This window comes from Labrus mixtus, chromosome 5, assembly GCF_963584025.1.
Source record: "Labrus mixtus chromosome 5, fLabMix1.1, whole genome shotgun sequence".
NCBI classification, from domain to species: Eukaryota; Metazoa; Chordata; class Actinopteri; order Labriformes; family Labridae; genus Labrus; species Labrus mixtus.
This window is the reverse complement of record NC_083616.1, coordinates 17,927,417-17,954,966: the sequence shown is the minus strand read 5'-3', so window position 1 is coordinate 17,954,966 and position 27,550 is coordinate 17,927,417. Positions and strand designations below refer to the sequence as shown.

Below are 27,550 nucleotides of genomic sequence, written 5' to 3'. Positions count from 1 at the left end.
CAGTGCTTGTCATACAGGAATATGACTTTACTGCCTTGGCTTGTATATAATCAGATTCAAAGTGTATCCTATTGAGATGTTATTGGATCAAAACTGCTTGTTAATGCGTAACTAGATCACCAAATGTGTGTGCAGATCCATAAACACACCCACAAATGAGTACACACACACAAAGGCCCTCAATGCATTAGCTCATACAGTATGTGTCTCATGATTATTGTTTAAAGAACTGTCTGATAACTCTTATGAAGGATTAATTATTGTTTATATGTTTTTTTATGATCATAGCCGGCATTCTGTGCTTAACAAATGGTTCAACAGCAGATTCTTTTTCGTCTCCACACAAAGCCCCAACAAACTTACAGAGCGCTGAGAGAGAAGTACAACTTATCAAAACAGGAACCGAGAAACACGTTAACCTTTATCACAAACACTCAACGCTGCTGAGCTTCAGGCCGCGGCCTCTCTTTTTAAGGAACAATACACAATCCCAACCAGCAAATGAATCACACTTTTCTACTCATGAGATTTCAGAGCTTTATAGGAGGTTTAATTACACAAGATTGTGTTCGTGTGTCCGATCCTTTTAGTTTAAACATGTGAAGATATTCCTCTTTCGTTAGTCATGTTTGATCATGAATTGAATTTAAACGGTGAGTTAGTGCTCCTCATCGGACACAAACACACACGCACACAAACACAGATATTCCCAGCAAGTCGGGTGACCTTCCCCGTTTCCCTGCCCTTTTGCTCTCCCGCACCAGCCGTGCGAGCCGGCCTGTTTGTTGACATGAAACATCGGCGACAAAAGGACGAGGGGGAGCGTGATGTGTCTGTATGGGAAAGGAATGCCACACGCATACCACCCACGCACAGTCGGACCGACACATATCAGCAGCACTGACCACAACCACTGACTGCAAAACATGACCACTGAGTGGGGATGAAACAACAATGCACAGGCGCAAACATGCACACTGCACTCGTACACACTGACACTTGCTTGAACTGAGTAATAACAAAAACAGGCATGTTGTGTGGGACAGGTCAACCCCTTAAAGGCTTTATATGCGATTTTTCACACTTAAATATAATAGAAATCAAGTATATCCTCTGAAAATAACTCTGTGAGTCATGACTGTCTACAATGTGTGTAACACCCGAGTCCCACTGTCTGTGATGTTTCCCTGAGTCCTATCTTCACTTTGTTTACATCGCCGGGACGGCGGCTGACTCCTCCCCTCACGAATAAAAGTTGTTTAATTGAGGGACTAGAGAAAAGAAGAATAACATACTGTACTCACTGCTTAACTGCGTTTCTAGATCACGCTTATTTCGGGTAAATTTACATGCAGTGAAGATACGAGCAAAATAAAGATCGCTAACATTAGCATGCTAACACAACAATGCACCGCAAGTTGTTTTGGTTTCATGCTGGTGCGACATCTGCTGGATGGAAAAAAAATCGCACAGGATAGGATAGTGGATAGTCGGAAATCAGGGAAAGAAGTCATTTAAGGATACCTTTCCTTTAAAAGTAACGCATGAACGCCAAGATTCCTTCAACTGTTTGTGTCTGCGTGTCAGCGTGTCGGGTTGAAAAAAGTTGAAAATGGCACTGGCGTTGTCAGCCCTTGGTTTTTTGTGTCAAAAGAAAAGTAGATGCGGATGCGACAAATAAGGAGAAACCGCACTAATGGGTGAGAGCAGCAAAGTACAGTGTCAGGCTCAAGGGGCTTTCCCGAACCTGTGTCGAGAGCTGGAGATAAATAAAAGAAAACATACTGACAACTTTTTTGATGCTAGATTAACAATTTGCTGGTGTCAACATCTTAAATATTTTGTCTTTGGGTTTTGGTCTGTAAAGAGACAAAAGTGCTCAAATTGCTTTTTCCCCCCCAACTAAACTGTGTGCCCAGGTATTGTTTAAAATTCATGTTTAGAAGAATCTCATACTAAAAGACGAAGCAGCTCAGTGTGCCGTGTTCTCGTGTTTGAGACATCAAGTCTCTTTTGCTGAGCTGGTCTTTCTTTTGCTGACTGACATCATTATGACACACCGTGTGGAAGTGTTGATGTGACAAACAGACCAAACATACACACTTAGTAGAAGTTGAGAGGACTGCAGCTGCACCATCAGCACTTGGACCAGCAACAGAGGGACAGGAAAAGAGAGTAAAGAGGGAGGCTGATAAGAAAGCTTTTAATTTCCATCTGCTGATTGCATGAGACTGCATGAGTGACTTCGTAGACATGCTTGCATGTTTGGAGCCAGTCCAGCACAGATACATGAATGAATGAATGATTGTCTTTTATAGGTATGTCATTCAAAAAAAAGGATTGACTGTCATGGGATTACTAGACAACAAAAGTACCTCAAAGGCTGTAAAATGATGGTTATTGTAGGGAGCAGGAATCGCAGGGTAACTCACAATGTGATACTGTAGGTGACACAAGGCCCACGTTAACTTTAATTTCATGATACCATGATTCTGCAATAAGTGATAGATTGCAAGAAAATCATTTAAAGAGGTGACACGATATCTGATTGACGGAAGAATACTTTTTTTTTTATATAATATATCTTTGTTTGCCATTAGATACTGGTATCATATTAGTCAGGATGACAATATATCGCCGACTGTAATGATATTTTGTCCCACACGATCTCTCAGAGAATAAATCTGTGACAAAGGAGATATTGCAGTGCCAATCTAGCATTCAATTCTATGTTAAAATGTCGTATGTTAGGAGCAAGTTCACACATGATATGCCAATCAGTTTGATGGCTGTTTACAATAGCTGCAAAATGTTATAAAAGCAATGTTTACTTCAAACTTGATGTTTCCTTACACATAATGCATGATGTCCAACACACAAAGTGAAGAAGGTCTTTAATAGAACACTGGCACTTGGTATAAACTGAGACAATCCCATGAATTGTATCCATATAATGACAAATAATATGTTTTAGTATTGTTTAGTTTAGATTTATATTTCCTGTTTTAGTAGGAAAGACGGTGACAATCCATCAATCTCAATGACTATTTTCATTACCCAACGATCTTTTTCGGTCAAGGATTTGTCTTCAAATATTTAAAACTCTCGCAAAACCCCAAAAATAAATGTACTTGTTGTGAGAAACATGCTTTACAGCCTAAAAATAGCAACAGACAACTGTTGAGCTGTTTTTTTTCTCAGCTGGCACTGAACCCATTTAAGGAGATAAAATAATCATCCGACTTCGTAGTCAACTAGTGAAAGGGCTTTTGAATCAGGGATACAGAACATTGAATGGAAAAGGCTGGTTTTAGACCTGAATCAATCATCAGCAGGTTTTGTCTTCAACAAATGGAATCAGAGCACAAAAAACAGGGAAGTCAGTTGACGAGTGTGAGTGAGTGAGTGAGTGAGTGAGTAGAACACTTGAGGGTTTGTCCTTTTAAAATTGAAAGTCAAATATTCTTTGACTTACACAAACAGAGCTACCTGCAGGAAGTCAGATTAAAGTCAGATTAAAAGCTGCCTCCATACTGCTCACCCTTTGAACAGGTATGTGGCTACACATTACACAAAAATGAGCAAAATCCCACACAAACTCACAACCAATGATTAATTAATACCTTTACTTAGATTTTTGATGTGGTTGAAGACAAACCCACCACTAAAGGATGACTGAAACCAATGCTACGATCTGAAATAAAATACTGTAGGAATGGAATAGATAGATATTGGACGGGATAAAACCGTCTGTGTATTTGGAGACTAAAGGCCTTGACACAGGAAGCAGACGGCAAAGGACTAGTGGCGATGAAGACCAACTGTGGCGTCGCGTCACGTCGCCTTTTGTCTTGGCCAAAAAGTTGCACTTGAACACACCGCAAAGACTACAGCCAACCACCACCTATGTTCTGACGAGGAAATAACTCCCCATGCAAGCAGGCGGCGGTAGTCCGTCGTTATGATAAGAGAAGACCATTTTCACACCGCTGTCGGTCAACACTCGTAATATAGGTACTCCTAATCGAGAATAATCCTTGATTAAAAGTTGAAAATGGCAGTGGCGTTGTCAGCCCTTGATCTTTTAGTGGAAAAAGGAAGAGGCGACAAATAAGGAGATTGCGCACTAAATCGGTGAAAGCACGGACACTATGATGGCATGCTATGTTCAAGGGGCTTTCAGGAACCCATGTTGAATCAGCTGAAAAAAGGCCGACAGGGGCAGAGAAGGTACAAAAAACTAAGGCGACGACCGCTCACCAACGGTCCAACGGCCGACGATCTCCTTGGTGTGTCAGGGCCTTAATGTGAAACCAATACCAACAACTGTTCTTTCCTTATTTCTCACATGAAAACTCTACAATAAGAGTCCAGAAAACACCAAAAAAAACAATTACTGTGATTTAATTGAATTATTATGATTCATGTGGGCTTGTGTTTAATAATTCTCGATTCATCCGGAAGATTCTTATTTTGTTGGTCCTCCCTGGTTTTAACTTTACTGGAGCACCCCCAGCCCTAACACGAACATGCTCTGTTCTTACATAATAACAGCTTTCTACGCAAGTTAGATTTTTAAATTCACTAATAATGAGAACTGGTATTGTTCCACCTGAAGAGTGACTGAAACTCCTCTTACCTAGACAGACAGCACAAAAACAAAGACAGGGGAAAGACAGACTGCAGGAAGCAACAGGATAACTGGAGGTAGACGTGGAGGGCAGAGTGCACGAGAGGGGGACACACCCATTATTGTGTGGTTATTCAGGTCTACCCTTTGGCAGCACTTATCAGGCTCGGACTGAATAATCTTCCACTCAAAGTTGTAAAACTATGTTATTTCATGCTTAGAGAGACAAAAACAAAACTTTACATGCTTCTTAGAGAGTCTTTTCAGTCCCAGTTGGGCCAAAGGTTAAGATCCGGTTTTATTCAGGATTAAGTTCTGAGTCTTTTCGAGGAGAGAGTGTCACAAGTTAAACGTTATGAAGACTGTGAGCAGAAGTGTGCTCATTTCACACGTGTGTGCGTGTGTGTGCAGAGTTCAAAGGTCACTGAGGTCAATCTTTCACAAGAACACATGACTGAGTTGTGACTGGCTCAGCCTCAATAGGCTTGAGACCTGCTTCAGGCTGCTGCTGGTGTTCTGTGTCTCCCATCAGGTCCTGCCTGGTAGGCGGGGTCTGTATAACTGTAACTGGGTGAACCTACCAGTCTAACAAGAATACAGAATAAGTGGTACCATGTACCATGTAATAACCAACAATAAAGTGTTCACTAATGCTCCAAATTGACTTCCTTGTCTTTGTTGGATAGCTGACCATGGGATGTTTTCTACACAGGAAGATGCTGATTTTTAGCCTGTCGAGTTAGATCATGATTGTGGATTATTAAAATATACTATCTACAACAAACACGTAATTCTATGTTTTTTGTATGATTTTAAAGATAAGTTCATAGATATGTTAACATCAAAAATAGTAAACCAATGTAATTTAAGAAAGAGAGAGATTTTTAGAGAGTAGTCTAATAATATGTTTCTACAGCTCGAATATTTCATGAAGATAACTTGCATAGACTGTGTTACGGTATGATAATGCATAGAGATAAACTCTAGTTTGATAAAGCTAACTAACGGTCATGGAACGCTAGCACACAGAACGTGGTCCTGAAGGCCGGCTGGGCTGAACAGATAAGTGATTAACAGCAAACAATGCCGACACTCCAGACAACCACAAACTAAACACAAGCTGGTTCATTTCCTGAAAGGCTCAAAGTTCAACAAGTGATTAGTCTGAAAGAACTACACCTGCCCACGAACTCACAGCTAGTCCAATGTAATTTTAAATATTGTAATAGATACAGTATAATGCCTTTAACTGATGGTACACAACATGCAACTTTCATTGTCAATAAATCTGTGGATCATTCTCCAAATAGAGAGAAAAATCTTCTCAGAATTTTTCAGTCAATAGTTTTTCCCTTTTCTTTGTGCAAATTGTACCCTTAAATTATTCCACAAATTATTATATGATAAGTGGTGGAATTTCCATCAGAGTTTTACCCTGGTGTTTAAAATCACAAAAACATTTTTAAAAGAGTATATGCTGATTTTTAACATACAAATGCTTAATTCTTTTTTTTTTTTTATCAGTTGTGATCACAGGATGTGTTTTTGTTTATGAGAAGGGGGACACCTCTGTTGATAACTTGGCCCAGGTAAAAACCTCTATATGGGTAAAAAAAAAAAAAATTAAAATTAACTGTCAAAAAGGACGACTCTGGATCTTCCAAACTGATGATTTTGATTTGCTCAATCCTTAGGAGCAGCAGCTCAGCTGTACTAAAAGTCTTTGTGAAAATATTCAAATGATTTTATTTGCCCAACAAGGTGTTTAAAATATATCAAAGGAGGACAGAAAAAAACAGAAAACATGAGTATAAAATGTATTTATGAGGCTGAAACCTGTTACTTTTTTTTGGGGAACTCAGATATTTAATAATCATTATGACTAAAATATGCTGACCTTACTGGATATTAAACACTAAAGAAAAACAGTTTGTCTCTTGTCTATACAACACCAATGTGAATCTGCACCTTCTTTATTATGACTATCAATAAAGAGGTAAAATGGTCAAACAATAATATTACAAAGGAAATGTATTCACTTCAATGTGTTTTGTTTTTGATGGTATTTTTTCAGCCAGCTAAAATACAATACAATACGTTTATGTTCACAGAGCACTTTGTGCCTCCAGTTCATGCTGCACTTGTGTTTGTGTGTTTTCTATATAACAAGTGATTCATGAGTCAAACCTCCTTCCTGGTTATCACAGTATACTTAACTCATATCCTTGGTCTACAAGTTGTACAAATAATTTTAATCATCTATCCTAAATGAATACTTATATAACTAAAAGTTACCCGTCTTGCATGAATTCTCGTTTTATTTGATGTCTGCTGTTACTATTTCCTGCCAATCAGCGTGTCATTAAATTTTCATGTAGTCTAATAAGGTCACTTATAAGCTTAGTCCATCTTGAAGGTCACACACACAAACACACAGCGGGAGGGATAAAATGTCAGAGTATACAGTGGGACTCTTAAGGGTAAACAGCTACAATCTTGGGCTGACAGAGTAGATCTAATAATGTTGCGTATGTCCTAAAGTTACCGCACACACACACACACGCACGCACACACACACAGTTGGATGCCATCACTGTGGAAGCGGATGCTAAGCTGCAGAAGAAAAGAACTTGAGCTGTATGTGGGGAGTTGGCTCATAGAGGAGGCAGGGGGTTGGTGGCGAAGTTAACCTGCAGGTTACCACATCATCACGGTCACAGCGTGGAAGCTGACGTAGTTAAAATGTTTTTACACTGAAAGAAAGCTTGCTTCTGTGGGCATCAGTGAGCTCTTGCTTTTTCTTTAGGAATCGATCTCTTGTTTATTGTCTGTTTTTACTTATATGGTTACACTGGGCTTTTTTCACTTTAATTAGAGAGAATAAAAAATCTCTCCCCTTGTGTGTCAGAGGAGCTCAAGAAGAAATCAACTCATCTGTAGATGAGCACATGTGAGAGGAACGACAGGAAGTAGATATAGTCTGCTCTCACATGCAGCTACGTTAGACTTTAAGGTTACATTACTAATCACAGTTCCACATCATCAGGCCCTCCTCTGCACAATAAGTGCCGCACAAACATAGATATATGAATTTTCATGGGTTCAAAGTGGAAACTAATATTAAGATTATCCTCTCCTCACTTAATTTCCTTTGAGGTTTACCATAAGAATATTTACATAATGTAAACACAGGTCACCCCCCCCCCTCACTGTCTCTTATATCCTCTGTATATTTCATCCTGAAGGAATACATGTTACTTTACAGGTTGCTCCTTACAATTTGTTAACCTTCCAAAATAATGCCACAGTAGTTATGACAATGTTACCTTTAAAACCGTGTCATCAGTCACCAACAGTTCCCTTTCACACTTGATTATCTGACAGTGGAGCAGCAATCAACACACGCACACACACACACACACACACACACAATTCAGAACCTGCCTTAAAATCTGTGAGTCAGTGAATGTAGAGACAGGGATTGTTGATATGTTCAAGACTAGATTAGAAAGACATTGCATCCTGAATAAATACTGCAGTTTAATTTCTGATGTAAAAAAAAACACTTCGACTCCCATCGAGGAGATAATGAATCTGTGATGCCTTCCAATAATGAAACAAAACCTGAGGACCTGCAGTCTAAATTTCACTGAGCACATTTCGAAAGTTTAAAAAAAAAAAGTGCACCTATTCCACATGATTCTGTAAAGCAACGCCATATTCTTCAATTAAACAATTCTTGTCAAATGTTTATTATATTGCTATGGTCTTCAAAAATGTAAATTGTTGAGAAAAATCGTTAAGGCTTTTCTCCACTGCGGTAAACCTCAAACTCCTCTCCTCATCTTTAACTGAGTGCATTCTCTAATCTCTCTGCCAAGCTGTGAGCCAATGTAGAGGGTGTACATGTGTGTGTGCGTGTGTGTGTGTGTGTGTGTGTGCCCAGGTGCTGAAGCTTGTTGCCAACCCTCCCACCAGCCAAGCCTACTTGGATGAGCTGCAGTGCCATTTCTTAGCCAAATGTCACACCACACCAACACCAGCACCATCACCACAACACCTCCAAACACAGGCAACAGAAGCTGATCTGAGACCTGTGCAGAGTGACAGTACACGACTGGAATCAAGATACTCTGTGAGGCAACATCTTACAAAAACATGGTGCAGAGACTGCCAACTAAGTTAAGTCAAAGTAATCCTTCATTACTACAACTTACAGTAGGATACAGATACTGCAACAAAGACAGAGAGGAGATCACTCCTTACTCACTGTGCTCTGATAAACAGAAAGTGTGAATGTGTGTTTGGGGAGGGGGGGGGGGGGCGGTGTCTCTCTACTGTCTGTGACCTTGAGACAAGATCCCTGAGAGAGGAAAAATAAATCCCTGCGGGGGATGGCGTCAGTGTGTGTGCGTCCTCCTGAGAAAGGGACTTTGCATGTGTGTGTGTGTGTTTTTGTTGTGCATGTGCGAGTGTGTTGAAAGAGGAAAGGCAGCAGGGTGTACAACAGATGCGAAAGTGGGAAGGGTTTTTGATATCACAAACCTGTCTGGGGTTATCAGAAAAAACATCTTTAACAACACTGTTTCCCTAATGTGGTTTAGTGCTGTTTATACTTCCAACTGTAATAAAACAAATCTTGTGTTTCTTTGTTTTCTTTTTAACCAAAAATGTCTCCAGGCTCACTAGATGGAAACTCGATTCAGTATCTCTCCTGCTCTAAGAGAAAAGGCTTCCAGCCTAACCCCAGCTTGAAATCTAAAACTAATACATCTTTGATATCAAACGCTCCGAACACAAGTTAGTCTGGCAGACAGACGCAGCCTCCTAATAAAAGACATGATGCAAACAAAGCTGTGTAATGTCTGTTTCACTGTGAGATTGTTGCGTTGTTGTGAGACTGTTCTTTATGCGTTACATTAAAGCCCACTGGACTTTAAATGTATGTTCCTTACATGCACTCTGTGAGTAGTTTACATACACTGTAAGATTTTTCTCACAGTCCACTGCACAGCTCCTACATTGCACTTTTTGTACATTGTGTTTTTTATATCTTACATTTTTAAATTCTATTTTATATATTGTAATAGCTTATTATACTGTATTACTTAAGTTGTTGCTAGTTCTGCGTTATTTCCTTGTTAATTGTTTAGCACCAATACACCAAGTGTCAAATTCCTTGTAAGTGGAAATGTACTCGACAATAAAAACCCGATTCTGATTCTGATTCTGAGATAGCGGGTCTGCACATTATGGGGCCAACATGTTGAGAATGTTGTTATGGTTTCTCTGCAGCTCTACGATATTTAGTTGTCATGCTGTTCAGTCATGTTTAAATGCAGCTTTCGAGCATGTATTTTGCACTTATCCAAATGTATATAATCTGTTAGAAGACAGTCTGTACACTAAGAATATGCTTTGAAAGTCTATTTAATAATTTTAGCAAAAAAAGGAACTAATAAAAGACGGATGGGATACACAAACTGTGTTTGCCAATGTAAACAAAACAACACTTAATACTTTGGGGTGCTTTTGATGCTTTGTGTTACAGTCAGAATAAATTCAATCATAACTGGTTATTTGTTGCTGACACCTCAAAGAGCTCAAAGGTCTTGCTCTACTATAACCTTATAAACACAGCCTGACCGCTCACTAAATCAGGCTGAATAAACATCGATAGCCAAGTGTTCTGCGTATCAAAATTGGCTTTTATAACGAAGGGAAAGAATCCGGCACTTGTGTTGTTATTTGTGTAAATCAAGAACATTATGGCCATTATACCTGTACGAGAGCAACCAGTTATTAGTAAATGATTCATATTTAACAAACTAATTTGATATGAAATGCTTCTTAAAATTGTTACTTTTAGTTCAGCAAACTCTAACCCAATCTCAAGTCTCAAGTACGGCATGAGGGTCTCTAATCCTATTCAACTATAACTTTCGCTTTTTCCTAGGTGAGATGTTTGTACCCTTTTGGGAAATTGTTGCAGCTGACTCTCAGCGCCTCAAATTCCTTTCGCCTGTCACTGACAACAACAGACGTCATTTGAGGACTCGAGTGTCACACATTTCCACACAAACCTTTCTTGAACTCCTCCAGCATGGAGTCCAGCTTGGTGTCGTGAAACACAAAGTGGACCGGATGGTTGTAGAACTTGGTTATGGTCTTCAGGGTGGTGCAGTCGTCCGGGTCCACGAAGGCCAGGTCCTTGACGTAGAGGATGTCCACGATGTTGGACCTCTCGGTCTCGTACACAGGTATCCTGGTGTATCCGCTCTCCATGATCTCGGACATGGTATTGAAGTCCAGAACGGCGTCGCTGTGTATCATGAAGCAGTCGCCGATCGCTGTCATGACACCCTCCACTGTTTTGGTCCTGAGCTCCAGCGCGCCTTGGATCATGTTGAGCTCCTCCTTCACCAGGTCGTTGTAAGGCTCGGTGACTTTCAGCATCTCCACCAGCTTCTCCCGGTTGTACACGGTGCCGATCTCTTGACCCAGCACGAAGTCCAGGAGCTTACTGATAGGCCACGACAGAGGGAAAGTCAACAACATGAACAACTTGGTAACCATGATGGTGTTCGCTCCGACCGCGAGGCCGTGTCGGGAGCACAGCGCCTGCGGGACGATCTCCCCGAAAATAACGATGCCCACCGTGGAGGCGACCACGGCGCCCAGCCCCGAGCCGATCAGGTCGTCCAGGAGGATGGTGAGGGTGGTGTTGACCAGGACGTTACCGAGGAGCAGCGAGCACAGGAGATAGTTCCCTTTCCTGCGGATGGGCTCGATCTTCCGCGCGTACTTCTTCTCCTTCTCGGTGCCGCAGCTCTGCACGATGCGCAGCTCCATCGGGTCCAACGCCATCAGCCCCAGGTTGAGCCCGCTGAACATACCGGACAGCACCAGCAGGAAGGAGATGAGGATCACCTGTAGCCACACGGGGAGCAGGGACTTTTTCTCCTCCACCACCCTCAGTCTGCCGTCTTTGTCGTCCAGCAGGTACCACTCCTTGTCCTGGGGGTCCTGGATGCACAAGCCGAACACCTTCACCATCTCGCTCTTGCGGAGCTGCTTGATGTGGAAGCTGACCAGCCCGGAGGTGTTCTGGTTTCGTACATCCATGGACCCCTTCACTACTACATCCTTCGTGATTTCGGGACAAGTCCTGTTAAATGGCAGGCTGATAGCGCCGAAGTCGTCATCCTCTTTATCACTGGAGTAAAGTTCCGTGAAGCCGACAATCTTCGAGCATTCCGGGGACAAGTGGAGCCCATAGAACCTGAGGAGGGTGATTTTACTACCCTCGGTCACCTGAATAACCCCTTTCTCGGAGGTCTCTGCCGGCGTGTCGCTCTCCTCCAGCCTGTAGCCCAGTATCCGAGGGGGGGTTCTTGTCTCCGAAAAGGCCGCCTCGGCTTCCCTGCCCGCAAAAACACAAGAAAACACGAGAAAAGTAAGCGTAAACCTCCGTCCACTCGAGTCTATCGCCATGTTTGTTTCGCTCTCTGTGAACGGGGGAACTGACGTCACCTACTAGTTTCCACGCGCCCACCCCTCTCATTTGCATACCCAGCAAACCTCGAAGTTGCAGCCAATCACAAGAGGAAACGTCACTTAAAGAGCTTGACCGAGCCCCCCTGAAATATAAGTTTTAAGCTAGACTGGTATATTTTCATTTAAGGTGGACTGTGTCCGTTTTTGCTGTAATTCGCTCATTACTTTTTCACTCTCATTTTTTTCCCCACAGTTAAAGTATGTAGTAAGTCTCGATGATCCATTTTGATAACACGGTTATAGAGAGTATTCAATTAAGTTATTTTGAATGTTTCATACTTTATTCATAATTGCAGATAAAGAATTTAGATTTGAATTTATAAAGAAGTACTTAAACATTTGGATTTAATGTTTTTTTTTATTCAAAAGCAACTAAAATTGACTTGTAGTAAACAAAATATTTTCTTAATGCATAATTACAAACTTTTGTATGCATAAAAGAGATCAGAAAGGTAAAGGCTACTTGGTTACTAAGGGTCTCTGAATTTAATCTAGAAAAAGAAAGAAATATTTTTATACAATTTTAAACACGCCTGTTTGCTATGTTGAACTAAGTAGGCTATATCCTTTACATAGTTCATTGTTGTTCTGATAAAGTTATTAAACTAAGTAAAAAGCATCACTTGTTGTATTTATGCTCCTCTTCCGCCTTCTGGTGGTGATTAGGATACACTGATTGTTTGCGAAACCTGTGACGTTCCTTTGAGAATATCCTTTACGGCAGAAGTATCTTGTGTTTATTTCAAATTAGCCCATATGCCACAAATAAAACAAATAGAACAAATAATTCTAAAATGTGACAGAAACAACACAAAACTGTTAATCACAATAACTGACTCTAAATTCCTGTTATCATGTACAAATTAAAGTTTACAAATGAAAGGCTCAATGAATAAAGGATTTTTGATTTAAAAAGAACCACGAAGGAAGGGTTTGTTTGTGACTGGAAGTGATTAAGTGTGTGTGTGTGTGTGTGTGTGTGTGTGTTGTTTTGTTTCTTTTAATTTTCTGAACTTTTCTCACTATGACATAATCTTTTTTTTTTTTTTTATGAAAAATGTGACTGTATCTTGAAGTAATCATGAAAAGCAATGATTTCATTGAAGAACTGACATTCAGCCGTAATCGTTTTTAAATAACTATCCCCCAAAAGAGGTTATATTTACGTAATAAATATTTATTTTTGTATTTACTAAGGCAGTTGTAGATGTATTAGTCGTTGGTTGTTTAACATTTTAATTAAAAACTGCTTTGTGACTGTTTTAATTTTATTCAAAAATGTACTTTAATCTAAATTATTTTTTGTTGTATGTGTGAGACCTGCCATTTCCCAGTTTTTAACTTTTGATAAAAATTTCTTGATGCACTTTTGATTACAGATCAAATGAACATGAGGCGGATAAAGCTTCTGGTTTGTGAACGTTTTTAACCTGCATAATGTCTAATAGCCAGCAGAGGGAGACTACTGTCTTAAAAACAGTTCAAATCAGATGGGGAAAATGACCCCACTTCTCAGTTTATTTATATCCTCAGTGAACATTTTCCAAACAGTACATGATCTCACTTGTCAGTTTCCAGTCTTCTTGAATACAGCAGGATGTTCATTTTGTAAATTATGGTCCCATTTGGTGTGAAACGCCAAAAAGCAAGGAGTGCTTTAGGTCTTGGCTACCTGTGCGGTTGACAGATTTTACAAGTGGCAACAAACACTTTCAAAACACATGTTAGTGCCTAAAAAGTACCCTCCATTACTGATATTAATCTGCCCTGAATGTCCATGCTCCTCCTCTAAGAATAGCCTGACAAAACCCTGTGATCCACTGTTGATGGTCTCCTCAAACAGGTTTGGGTGCTCGTTGTGCTCATTACAAATAAACACAGTTATAGCTCAAACAACAGAAGCTGCCCACCTTCCTCCTGCCTTTCTGATGTGTGGTTCAAAAGATCTCTTCCTCTCCCAACATCATCCTGCCCCTTGGTCCACAAAGCTGCTGCCTGAAAGCGTTCAATCAGCCATCAAAGACAACAAACGATGCCTTTAAGACCAAACGCACTCACCTCCACTTCACTATATCTGCTCCTGGTTTCAGCATTATTAGAACTCTAATGTGACCTCACACTCCTCTAACAGCCCAGCTTTTCTGTCACATAAGCCGTAGTCCTTCTTGTCCCCTGTCACTGACCTGTTCACATTCTGTTGTCGTCGGCCTGCAAGATCAGCGTGCAAAAAAGCCTGGCCTCTGTTTATCCAAACATTTGAATTTACTGAAACTGTTTGACTCCTCTTGTGCTCCACTCACTCTTCATCCTTTGCGTCTGTTACCAAAGATGCAGCAGTCTTATTGTTTTTATTGATATCTGTTAGTCAGCCTATAAAGCCTCTGTAGTTCTCCAACTAACGTCTTCTGAAACTGTTCTCTCCCTGAAAAAATTTGCCTGCAAACACCAAAAATCGTGGAGACCTCCTTGAGCTCACACTATCAAATATGGTCTGTATCCACACCTGGGTTTGTCTGTTTAGATGATAAATGTCTGTCGATGGATCCCTTCCCTCCCTGAGATCAGCAACAAAAAAGTTCTGCCTCCTCTTCCCCAGTCCTCAAGTTGACTGTGGCGTACTAGAAATCCTCTGGGAGAAAAAACTTTGAGAAGAAAAGTGGTAAGTGTCTCGGGAAGGTTTGGAAATGAATTTATTGTTTTAAGTTTCCACATCCAGCAAGATTGAGCTCATCAACAAAAACAAGCTGACCTTCATAGTGAACATCCAGCTGTTAGTTGTGGTGAATCCAACAAAGCATAAGCTGCAGACACACACCTACAACATCTCCTCCTGCATCCCTTCTTTCATCATGAAGACGATTGCAAGATTTCCCCCACATGTGAGGGTCTTCAATAGCAGCATTTGCAAGATATACCTGAGTCGCATGGAATTTCTGACCCGTCTGTCCTCTAGCTTGTGAAGACATTTTAGATACAGTTACTATGACTCCCCAGTTGGTGGCAGTGTAAGGGGTGAGCCAAATGTTCTCAAAGTGGCTGAAGTGAAACCATTTAATCAAAACCAATACAGCTGTCCATCGTATTGACAAAGAAGCATGAAAGGGGTTTAAAAACAAATATACAAATACGCAGGTTTAGTTAAATTGTTAATTATGAATACCAAAAGTAAATTCATGGCTTTGCAATTTCTTTGTTGTTTTTTTTAAATAACTTTAAAGAAATCATTTTAAAGCTCCAGCTTATCAAATCAACAAGTGACCAATTTTAGATTGTAATTATTATATGCTAATACTTTTTTTTTGTTTATATGAAAAGAAGCATTAAATCTGAAAAATATAAATTATTTTCAAACAAGAAATATAGGCTCTATAGAAGAAAAACACAAAATGATCACTAGTAGGAGCCTGGGCCTGCAAATGTCTCAATAGGTTAATAATGAACCTAAAATAATTTAGCAGTTTAACTTTAAGAGGGCTGCAGTCGGCTATGTTTTCCTGATTGTGCTTAACTTGATTTTAAAGTTTATTAATTTGAGCTCCTACAGACCACAACTCCTTATTAATCGTTGTACATTAAGTGTCCATTTGTTGTGTCGCCTCTACTCGTGCTGTTTTCCCACGTTTCCGCTTATTGACGCAAGAAAACTCACTTTTATCTGATGTGGTGCAATGATACGCTTCGCTCTCAAACAAAGGGAGGAGTAGAGAGAAATAGAGGAGGGGAGAGCATGAGGGAGGGGAAGAGGAGAGGCGGGTGGTGGGGAGACCAGGAGGAAAACATTAGCCCTCGTTTTCTTCTCGGACTTTTGAGATTTTTCTTGCTGAGTTCCCTGGACAGTCACCCGGGACGTGCGGACAGGACGTAAGGTAAAAGGACGCACTCACTCTCGCTGTTTTGCCGACTACTTAGAGGTCAAGGTGAAGGGGTTGAAGGGGGAGCAGATTGGTTGACATGGTGGGATGGATTTTGGTGAAGAAAGGGCAGAGATGGAAGAGGTCTTGAGAGAGGCAGGCGGGTGAACAGGAAGCTGAAGTGAGCGGTGTCTCCTCTCTCTCTCTCTCTCTTGTCTCTTGTCTCTGCTGCCCTCCAGGGACTTCTAAAACCAGAAAAGTAACGGAAAGAATGACAGGCTGAGTTAAAGGGGCTGAAGAATGTTGGAAAGTCCAGGAAACACCCCTGCTAAACTTTCTTTTTTATTATTTCTAGTAACGAATTAAAACTCATTGTGTGCTTTCACAACAACACGAGTAACTTTAGTTCCCTGTTGTTTTAGCGTGGCTTTTTAGTTACGCGAACTTCTCCAAAACTTCCCTCAAATATTATTTTCACCCGTGATACTGGAATTATACCGCCAAAAATGTGTTTTGTAGTTTTTACATGAGTGTGTTTGAAGGGCACGGGGGTTGTTTTGTTCTCTAAGCGTGATTTTAGTTCATATTTTCGCTCGCAGCTGAAGGTTGCAGTCCTGGCTGTAGTTTGCTGAAGGTAAAAGATGACGACATCTGTATTCATAGTAAGAGAGAAGAGAAGGAGGATGCTCATGACAGGTAGCCTAGATAATTGTACATAGGCCTATAGGCTGTTAGTTTATCAGTGATGAATGATGAGTAATTTCGTTTTCCGGTAGACAGTGAAGTACTCACATTCAAACATATCCTGCAGTGTTTCCTATTCAGAGATAATCGGATAGTATTGTATTTCATCTTGTATTGTTGAGGTTATTTACTTTATTTAGCAATTTCTAATAATGAAGTAGGCCTATAAGACTTATTCCACCACATTTGAAAACATAGGCCCTGCTGTTGACTACATTAAAATCGCCTGAAAATAGTTAGGTCTTCTTTGTAGATGCAATTTAATAGAATATCCAGGAATATGTGAAGTAGCCTAGTTGTGATTATGTAGATAGTCTATTGTTAAAGCACTTTGTAACTTGTTTTTGAACAGTGCTTTATAATTGAAATTATAATTATTATTCTTAGCTCCTTTTTTTTACCATCAGTGTCGCTTAAATGCGTAAGTCATTAATGCAATGCATCAAACCAGTGTTATTATTCTGAAATTTTAAATATCCGGTCAGTGTAGTTAGAAATCAACAATGAAGCAGGACGTGCTTCAGGGTGTGGCTAACAATTTTTCTATCAAGGCAACCTGTCAAGTTGTTCTGGGGGTCAAATATGGTCACTTCTCGGGTTGCCATAATAGAAGATTTTTAGACATAGATACAATTCTGGTTAAAAAAAATAATAATCAAACGATATTGATACCTGTATCGATTCCACAGCAACACAAATGTTGCCAACATGTTTGTGCAACATAGACAGTGCTCTCTCTCTCTTTACCTCACACCCACATTTTGTTATAAATATGACTGATTCTGTATGTTTGGATACTAATCATCAAAATAATGGAGAAGGAATAGTTTTAAAACCTGTGGTATCCAAAAGTATCAATGCAACATTTTGACAACCATAGTCCCTTTAGTCTTCAAAAAACAGAGATGATGAGTACCAAAGTGTTAAAGTGTTCAAAAGAGGGTTTTACAACCAAAGAGTGACATTACAGTGGCTACATCCTTTTAATTAATTCAGTAAATGGGACCAACAAACAACCAACATGGTCATCATCTGAGCCGTGCTCTTGGCAAGGACCTAACTTAACCCAAGCAGGAGATCTGAAAGGTCATGTAAGTTCGCTATACTTAACCTGAAGTGCAAACAATTTATTTAATCTGGGTCAAAAATCAAAGTTGGAGTGTTTGATGGACTGATGAGACCCATGCAGGATTCTTTATGAAACAGGGAGGACATTATTAGGCTAAAAGGTCAATCAAAATGTCAGCATTTTATCGGGTAAGACGAGAGGAGGAGCGGCTCTGTGGCCTGAGAGGTCAGGTGAATTATTCAGAGGATGATTGTTCGGGTCTTTTGGTGCGGCGCCCAAAGGGCCATTGCTGTATTGTGTCCTTGTGTCATAACTGCAGCTCACTTTCCCATTGCTGCTTTGTTAATGTTAGTCATCTGTGAGAAAAAGGTCTCAACAGGCATCTCTATTTATACAAGCATCAAAATCAGTTCAGTTTTTACGTCTTCTAAATTGGATAACTCGATGAAAAATGTACGTTTTTATTTTACTCCTATGATTGTTTTATATTCTTTTGAGTCTTATTTTCTCTTTTACTGAGATGAATGAGGAAAAAAACGCGAGCTCAAACAGACTATTTCCTCATTCACTCAGTCATTTCTACTGCCTAACTGTCATTAATCAGTAACCAACATTTTGGAAAACACATCAGTCGGATGCCTTCGTTTGGTTTATTTAACCTAGTTTTCCTCTCACATCGAAACTGCGTCTGTGGTCAGTTAAAAGTGTTATGAGTGATATCATTTAACACAGAAAATGAACAAACAGTAGAGTGGTTGAAGTAAGAAATACTTTTAGATCAATAAAACCAACAATGGCATCAATAAAAACATACTTTATACTTTTATAAGTTTAAAGTTAGATATTTATTAAAAATGTATCATGGAAGTTAACAAAGTGCAGAAATACAATGTTTAAAGAAGAGATCATTTCTCACTCAGTATGGGAACACTTCACCTGTTTGATGGATTAATTGGTGCCAGTGTAGTGTTTAAAACCCCCCCAGCTTTTTAGGTTTCAGGAGGGACATGTTGCAAATAGATGAGTAAACATTTAAACAGCAGATGATGAAGAAGGTAAACTGTATTTATCCCGCGAGGGGAAATTAAATTTTACACTCTGTTTTTGAGACGTGCTACACACACACATAGGCTGGAACACACACATGCACAAAGGAGTCTATGGACATGCACTAATGAGAGATGTCAGAGTGAAGCGGCTGCCCACAGGGAGCGCTCTTGTGCCGGTGGGGGGTTTTTGGTGCCGTGCTCAAGGGCACATCGGCAGTGCTCAGCAAGTGGCTGTCCAGCTACCAGACAAATTGCCATACTTGGGTCCGCAGCGGGACTAGAACCTGTTCCCATCCCAAGTCCCTACGGACTGAGCTACTTCGGGGATAGATTTAAAAACTGAGATATAGCTACCGTGCACTCTTTAATGTTTAATTACAGCACTTCATTATGAAATATCGAACAAACTAATCACACATCGTACATTTTTTAAATATCATGCAGACATTATACTGTATGTACATAAAAACACAGCATTTATCTGGTTTGATTTTCTGTATTTCCGTATCGCAATATCGTAGAAAGAAAAGTTATCGCAATGTCAGTCGTTTCCAATAACATGCAGAGCTATTTTGAATCATGTATGAACATATTTCTACACAGGAAACCTTTTGGCCAATGTGTTCTGGTACACAAAAAAAAAGTTTTTCCATTGAAACCGTACAGTCTGTCTGTGCAACTCAAACTGTAAAGACCGCCGCAGAAAAACTGTGAGATCCGGGAATGAGATGAGCTGTGGTTGAATGTGGGCAGGGGAAAACCATACACCTCTGCAGAGGCTGACACATTTCTGGGCTAGTACCTGACCTAGATTCAAAATTTTCTTTACAATCAAAAACGCAGGATTTGATTTCTCTTTAATCTCTGCAGCATGCTGTTGTGTCTTAAACAGTCCTCAAGCACAGAGCATCCTTAGCATGCCAAAGATTAAAAAAACAAGGTGACTTTTCCCACCAATAATTTCAATATTATACTCTATTAAAGAGTAATCAATTACTTACAAAAATACTTTTTTTTTACTAAAACAAAGACGTTACACAGATCTCCTGGATAGCCAACTTTGGGCAGCTCCGTCACTCTGACATCTCTCCATTAGTGCGTGTCCATAGGATCCTGTTTGTGCATGTTTCAGCCTGTGTGTGTGTAGCAAGATTAACAGAGTGTAAAAACAGAATTTCCCCTTGCGGTGATCAACAAAGTAATCTTAATCTTCAAATCCACTTCTGAAATGAGAAATGAAAAGTGATATGACTGTGGTGAGAGCCGTCCACGAGTCTGTAGAAACCGGAAGTTGCCTCTTGGTAGTAGCATCCACTTTGTCAACATCTTGCAAATCAGCTCTCAATTCTGTTGCGCTTTCCTCATAAACTTTTCCACTCTTGTAGCTGTTGTCTGCCATGGTGGTTGCTTGTACTGAAGCTCGATAAATGCCATCATCCCGCTGAAGCCTTCCACAAAAATGGTCTCCAGTCACCATCTCGTTGATAGCAGGTTAATCTTCTCTGCTCTGGTTTCACCACCATGACATGTGCTAACAGGGCCAGCAAATAATGTGTTGCCTGCCTCCACTGGTTTCTCCTTGTCTTCTACGCAAGTTAAATGTCACATGTCAGGCCCTACAACTTATCGTCTTTATGTATTGGACATGGTGCATGTTACGCTAACTCAGTTGTAGCCTAGAACAACTTGTATAAAGGTGCCCGAGTAGTGAGAAGTCAACAACGACTAAAGTACTAAAGTAACCGTACCATCTCTAGTTTTTACCTCAAATGTCTGGAGTGGGATTGTTTTTTTCTGACACGTATGGGCACCAGATGCACGGTTAGTACTGGGTCAGACTGAGGTGGTACCATGCATACTGGCTCAACGAGACACTTCCTACAAGCAATGTAAATCTTTACCTATTGTCATCAAAGAGAACAAATCTGCATTTTTTTTTGTTCTTACGAAACCCTTCTCATCATGTTCCAAAATGTTTTTTTTTCTCAAATTCTCTTGTATTGCAGCCTTCTCAGAACGTATTAGCTAATGTCTGATGATGATATGGCCTCTGAGAGTGGTTAACTGTTCGGGCCAGTGTTTGGCAATGAAGGGTATTAAGCCAAGATTTATTTTCCCGTGCAGTTTCTTTGTTTACATTCAGACTAGAAACTCTGAAAGACTGAGAGCAAATTGTTAACTGCATCTTAAATGCAGATAAAGACATCATTTAAAGCTTAAATGTCACAGTCAAAACCTGCTAATGTGGCTACTATGCCAGTTGACGATACTACTTAGGCTACAATGAAAACCAACACGCTTCCGATACCAAAATCTGGTTTGGCGCCTACAGTTTTTATTTTTTCAGACACATTTTTTTTCCTGAGACTTTCCAAACTTTGCACTGAGCCTCGCTGCTCTTAAAATTGGCTTCACCTTTCTTCTGAAAACTCCTAATGTACCCTGTTTTACTTGTATCAGCTCTCTTGCTGCTGTCTTTGACATTTTGAATTCCTCTTTCTGTTTTGCGATTTAGATTTGTTTTGTGTCATTAAGTTTTCTTTCAGAATTAATAGTAGATTGCAGACACTTCTGCTTACAGATATCACATTTTTTAACGTGTTAACACATCTGTATAGCACATTCTTTCAGTACATATTTAATGGCATCAATGGCTTAATGGCTGTTTTTATTTTATACAGCATTGTTTTTAAGTAGTTCTATGTCAGCACGGTTTCTGTGTTGGCTCACTGCTTCCCTTTTTAGTCCCATACAAGGCGAAGCAGCCCTTACGAGCAATTAGCAAGAAGTGGCTGCTGCTGATTTCCTGCTATTGTTGAGTCATTGTAACTGATTTTTGTGCTAAAATGGGAAGGCAAATGTGATAAAACAGCACAGAAACACAATTTTACACAACTAACAATATTTGCAAAACCAAAACAAGTCAAATTTGCATTTCTCATACAAGCGGTTTTCCCTCTCCTGCCTTTGGAGACCAAATCTAAACGATGAACTATGGACTGTGAAATCTTTGATCAAGTTGCAATTTGGGTTTTTAATCTGTGCTACCCTGCAATATTTCCTCCCCTCCCTTCCTCTGTATGGGGGTATTACCGGTTGTAACATTGGCTGATGATCTGAGGCTTTCAGTAATGATAGAGAAAGAAGCTAACCTCAAAAGAATTGAGCCTTCCTTCCCTCTGTGGCTGCCACTAACATCTATTGTGATTATTGATTAATCTGCATTGTGTTTTCTTGATTAATTAACTGACCATTCGTTCAGTGTACAGTGCACGTGACAGTCCATTTTTGGAGGTCAAAATCACATCATCCTCAAATTTCTTGTTTCGACCAACCAGTTTGCTTTGATATAGGACCAAAAAAGAAAAGAACATGCTCATTGTTATGCTCAATATTAGACATAGGTCTAACATTAATAAGTTAGGTTGATCTACAGGTTGATCTATTGCTAAGGCTTGATGGGTTGTAAAAAGTACAGCGCAGTGTGTGTTCTGTTATTTTTCTATTATTAGCTTGCAGCCTGATAAGAGAAGTACCTGATGATAGAGATGCAACAGAAAATGTTGACAGGTGTATTTTGGAACACTGAGCTCCCCTGAAACCATATCCGAACTCTTAGGGTTTAATTTAAGATTCTAAGAGAAAAAAAACCTGAACACATCAGAAATATTTCTGTTTAAAACTGTATTGTTATTATGGAAACCAAAAGCGAGCAGAACACAATACACTGACTCTAATGATGATATATCGGCTCCCATTGGCCGAATCAATGATCCTGACATTAACATTAGATCTCATCTAATTCCCCCCCCCCCCATGTCGGCTGTGGGGGGGAAAGATTCTCCACTAAATATATGTAAACACCACTGAAGGAAATGTGCAGTTCATCTTAATATCTCTGTTTTCCTGCGGCTGTCAGGTGATGTAAACATGCGTTGTCAAGCCCATGCTGCACCTCCTCCATAGAGTATTCAGTGATGACTGCAACTTTCCTCAGATGCACTGAGCCTCCACGCCAGTCACCTGACTGAAAGCAATGAATTGACAACAGAGACTCAATATTACTACCAAGAAGGGAGAACAGCCTGAAAGAGACTTGAGATAAACAAAGCAAAAGACAGACATAGCTACAACAAGGAGAGACTCAAAAACTAAAAGGAGTCTCATAAGGATGCATGGATTGACACAAAGAGGGGTTAAGACATACAAAGAGATTTCATACAAAACAAAGACTCTTAGAACAAGTACAATAGCTAGAACAACTACAATGGCTCAAATTAACCAGACAATGAAAAAGGGGGCAGAATCTGCCAAAATTTCTATGGACAATGGACACCAAACTGCTGCTCCTTGTGTCTCCTGGTTTTCTTGCTTGTGGAAGGTTGTGTGTACCCCATTCTCGTTCCCTTAAATCCTAATGTCCCTAGTTTTTATAGCCTGATAGGTACATTCCTCAAAGTTTGTTCTGTTTATTCTTAAGAGCTTCTCTGCTGGCGCTGGAGAAACATTAAGAAAGTTAATGGCCTCGGACTAATCTCCTGGTTGTAAACAGACCTCCTTAATGAGGCTCTGTTTGCTATTACACTAAACACACACCAACATGCTGAAAACAGAGCGACTGACCCCATTGGCTTATCACTTACTGCAGATCATGATGTGATTGCATGTTCTAACCATACTGAACGGATACTTTCATGCAACAGCTCGTATCTGTGCTTGGCTGTTTGAAGTGTTTACAACAGTCAGTACATCATCGTGGGTGCAGAACTGTTTTCTGTTTCTTTCTGCAGGGAGGGTCACTTTTCTCTGGTGTTCATTTTGATTCGAGCAGTTTGGACACAGGTCAGTCTGGTTACAAACTGGGTAATGTGTGTTTCAAGAGAGATAAAACAAATCTATTAATTCAATTCAAGCACTGAATATGCTAGACCCTTAAAACACAGTGTTCCCTTCTTTGCTTTCTTTGTTTTCTAGTCTTTGAATACTTCATCATCCCTCACTTTAATATATTCTCTAAGCCCTTGTTTCCGCTCTATTGAAGCCATATCATTTTAAAATTAAAACCTAAAGACACATGTTACTTAAGGCCGCATATTTTTTCACCTGAAATATTCTGTATGATTTAATACAAATGCATTTTTTATGCTGCTTTAGAGCTTGGACATAATATTTGACCAAATTATTAATCATTCAGTCGACTAAATGCACACATCCTTAGCACCAGACGAGTAGTGATGGATGCGATAAGACTACTACTGCTACTTGTTAGAATTGATGTCTCACACTGTACATAATATGATTATCTTGCAAAGTATTGATTATCGTGGAATTGCTATGATAATGTTGTTTTAAGGGCCACGTAATAGGGATGTGAAGATTCATTTTAAAATGGTGATAAATCGATTCCAAGGTGTCAAGATTCACATCGGTACTCTATAAAATGAATCTTGGCTTCTCCAAGACAAAAAAATGAAAGAGGTGAGAAGATAACGGAAAAGACAAAAACTATGTGCAAAATGCAAATATTGCAAGAAGACAGGGAACTACAAAAATAGAACAACCAACATGATGCACCATTTAATCGACACCACAATGAGAAGCTCCAATCACCTTCCCTTTAAAAAACCATTAAAAGGCCAAACCACACTGACAAGTGGGTTGTAAAGCCCCTAAAGGAATCTTATCGTGAATGGTATCGTGAGGTGAGTGAATCGTTACATCCCTACGTATTGTGTATCTTGTCATATTGTATCTTATCGTATCATATCATGAGTCACCCTGTGAGTGGATTTCAAAGAATTTGTTTTTCAAGTGAAGAAGTAAAATGATTTATTTGGTAAGTTTTACCGCAATATAATTATTGGTTATAAATCTCCATAAAGCTTCCAGACAAATACAGTGAATAGTATTAGTTCATGTGATCTTCAGATGAAGAAAACTCTAGTCAAAGCAGTTTTTTGGAGTAGCCTGAGATATGGTAGGATACCTTTCTTTAAACTAATGAAACAATAAAGGGAGCATTTTGACACCAACACATTACGGATGCACACACTCACTCAGAGGAAAAGCTTCTTTCTTTAGCTGCAAACGAGCGGTCAGTTCAGAGAATAGAGCTCTGTTCGTCTGAGAAACCAGAGATCACTAATCGGACAAGACACTCATTCATGTGTGTGACCTTTGACCTTTTAATCCAGTCACAGGTGACTGTGACACTCGGCTACTGTTACACATCTTTGTTTGCCTGAAATAGCTTTAATTCCACTGTTAGGTGTGTGTGTCTTTGTGTGTGACTAAAACCTGACTTCATAGGGCTGCAACTGAACAACTAATCTTTCATCATTACCGTTTATCTACTGGTTATTTATATGACTTTTCATTTTAAGATGTATGAAGTGTCGGTTGTGAATAAACCCTTATCACAGTTTCTAAGAACCCAAAGTGAAAAATGCAATCACACATTTTGTCCTTAAACACAGAATCTACTGTATATCAACTGTCAGGTATCTGTTTTGTATTATTTGCGGTTTAATGTGCTGAGAGGAATAAACTTCGGTGTCATAGTGGTCCTTGTAGTGAAGGAATACTTCTAATGTGACAGCGTGCCACTTCGGTTTTTATGGTGTTTGTGTGACAGCGTTATTCTACAAAGAAAAGTTCTAAATATGCGTATTATTTAACAGAAGCTTGGGTCATTTGAACTGAAACTAAAAGGGCCAGGAGTATGTCAAAATATGGATGTTTACACATCGTCTCTGCTGTGGACATTCATTACTAAATGTAAAATGTGACTGAAACAACATTATGAAATTGACAGAGCGTTATCACAAAGTGTTGTCACAAAACGTATTCACACAAGGGAGAAGTGATTACTTGTATAAACAGGATCTAAATGAAAATATTTGATCCTCATTCGACCCTAAACTTCTCATTTGTTAAAAAAGGATCTGGTCGAAAATGTAGCGCTCTCTTCCTGGGCTCATACTTCTCCTCTTCCCCTAACTTCCATGAAGATTTGGCTGGTGTTTATTCTATAATCTGCTGAAAAATAAACATACAAATAGACAAAGAGACTATAAACTGTCAACACAATGACCTTTCATTTTGAAGTAAAAAGTCAAACAAAAATGTCTTATAACACAGGAGGAATATTATCTGTAGATAACAAGAACTTCTAGAAACCTTGTTGGTTAAATCAAGCGCTCTTTAGGTCTCACTAGAGAATGTTTTTATCTGTTGTGTGTCAGCATTTAAATGAAATCTGGAAAGTTCAGTGTCGGTCCAAAACACCCCCCAAACATTTAACAGCCCACACAATTTAACATTCATCATTGAAGCTTTATTAATCATCATTGTAGTGAGTTAAATGTCATTTTTTTCCAAGTGTTTGGCTGTAGAAGAAACCGTTTAGTAAATTAACTTGAGTGCTTACAGTGCATTAAAAGGGGAACTGTTTGTTTTAGGTATTTTATTATAGTGAAACTCTGTCCTACAGCAGGCAGTTACAATTGTGTTTACTCTATCTTTAGTCATATTAATATAACTATGTTTGTATTATATCATGAGGAGCATATAGACACAGATACATTAAAACAATGATGCAGACAAAACATGGTGTGTTTTCAGAGCCTAGGCATCCTTGTTTAAACACTTTTTTTGACAAACACATCTGGAAGGTATTTATAGCTACAGCGCTGAGGTCACCTTGGCAACCAATGCCGAGGGGTGTGTCGTCTGCCTGTACGGGAATCCTCAACATGGACTGAGAGCACAAACACACGCAAAGAAATACTTTTCCCTCCTTCAATTCTTACAAATAGAAAACATTAAGAAAATAACTTAAAATAGATTTGGTCCTCGGATGGTCCCTCTTCTACGTTGATGTGCTCATGAGTTTTAAGTTGTGGAAAATTACATGGATGTTACAAAGAAAATGTATCTTATGGTTAATTTACATTTTTGGGTTTATTGGTGGACTTTTGATTGCTCTTTTTTTATAGCTTTATATCCAAAAATGTAAAAACATGGGGATTGAGCCTCTTTACCTCGCCCCCATATGTGGCTAAATCTGAGCACATACACTGATACCTTATCAATTTGCCAATCAATGTTCACAAAACAATATTAAGACATTTCAATGAGAATTTAAACACAATAATCCTAATTATTCATAAACTGACTTCAATCTCGTTTTATTGAAATAAGAAAATCGGGAAACAAAAAAACACGATAACATATCGTATTGTGAATGTATGTTATGAAACATATTGTGTCATGAGTTGAGAGTATCATTAAGTCCAGATACATCCTGAGTTCCATAACAATGAATACCATGAATGAATTGTCTTACAGTAAATAGAGAAAGTAGCTGTTTAGATCAAAGCAGTTTTATGTTGTTGTTTTTTTGTTTTTTGTTTTTTACAGCAGGCTGTATCAAGTTTTTTTCTGCTATAAAATTCAATATTTTCATATTTGGCCTTATGGGGATTGACTCACGTTTAGAGCCAGCATCAAGTGGACACTTTAGGAACTGCAGTTTTTGCACTAACACATTGTATTCATGTCTCAGTCCCACAGGTTTCTGTTTGGTCTTGATCCCTGTCAGCCACATTCAAGGTGTTACATGCAGTGTATATATCCGCTTGCATGATCT

At 39.4% G+C, this 27,550-nt stretch overlaps 3 protein-coding genes across 4 annotated transcripts in view; 1 reads left to right on the top strand and 2 right to left on the bottom strand.

Moving 5' to 3' along the window:
* Positions 1-12,165, bottom strand: part of LOC132974344 (metal transporter CNNM4) — a 46,812-nt gene extending 34,647 nt beyond the window's left edge. Inside the window, exon 1 of one of the 2 annotated variants that reach the window (XM_061038361.1) lies at positions 10,714-12,165. In XM_061038361.1, the coding sequence (XP_060894344.1) occupies positions 10,714-12,124 (1,411 nt within the window). In that variant the 5' untranslated portion in view covers positions 12,125-12,165. The remainder of the gene's footprint in view (positions 1-10,713) is intronic. The other variant, XM_061038362.1, reaches the window with a different exon arrangement.
* The window catches only part of LOC132974347 (histone H2A.V), a 212,014-nt gene that overhangs the window by 123,522 nt on the left and 60,942 nt on the right, over positions 1-27,550 (bottom strand). The window lies entirely within an intron of this gene.
* The window catches only part of LOC132974343 (phospholipid-transporting ATPase ID-like), a 38,573-nt gene continuing 26,905 nt past the window's right edge, over positions 15,883-27,550 (top strand). Inside the window, exon 1 of the mRNA XM_061038359.1 lies at positions 15,883-16,053. The gene's annotated coding sequence lies outside the window, so the exon portion shown is untranslated. The remainder of the gene's footprint in view (positions 16,054-27,550) is intronic.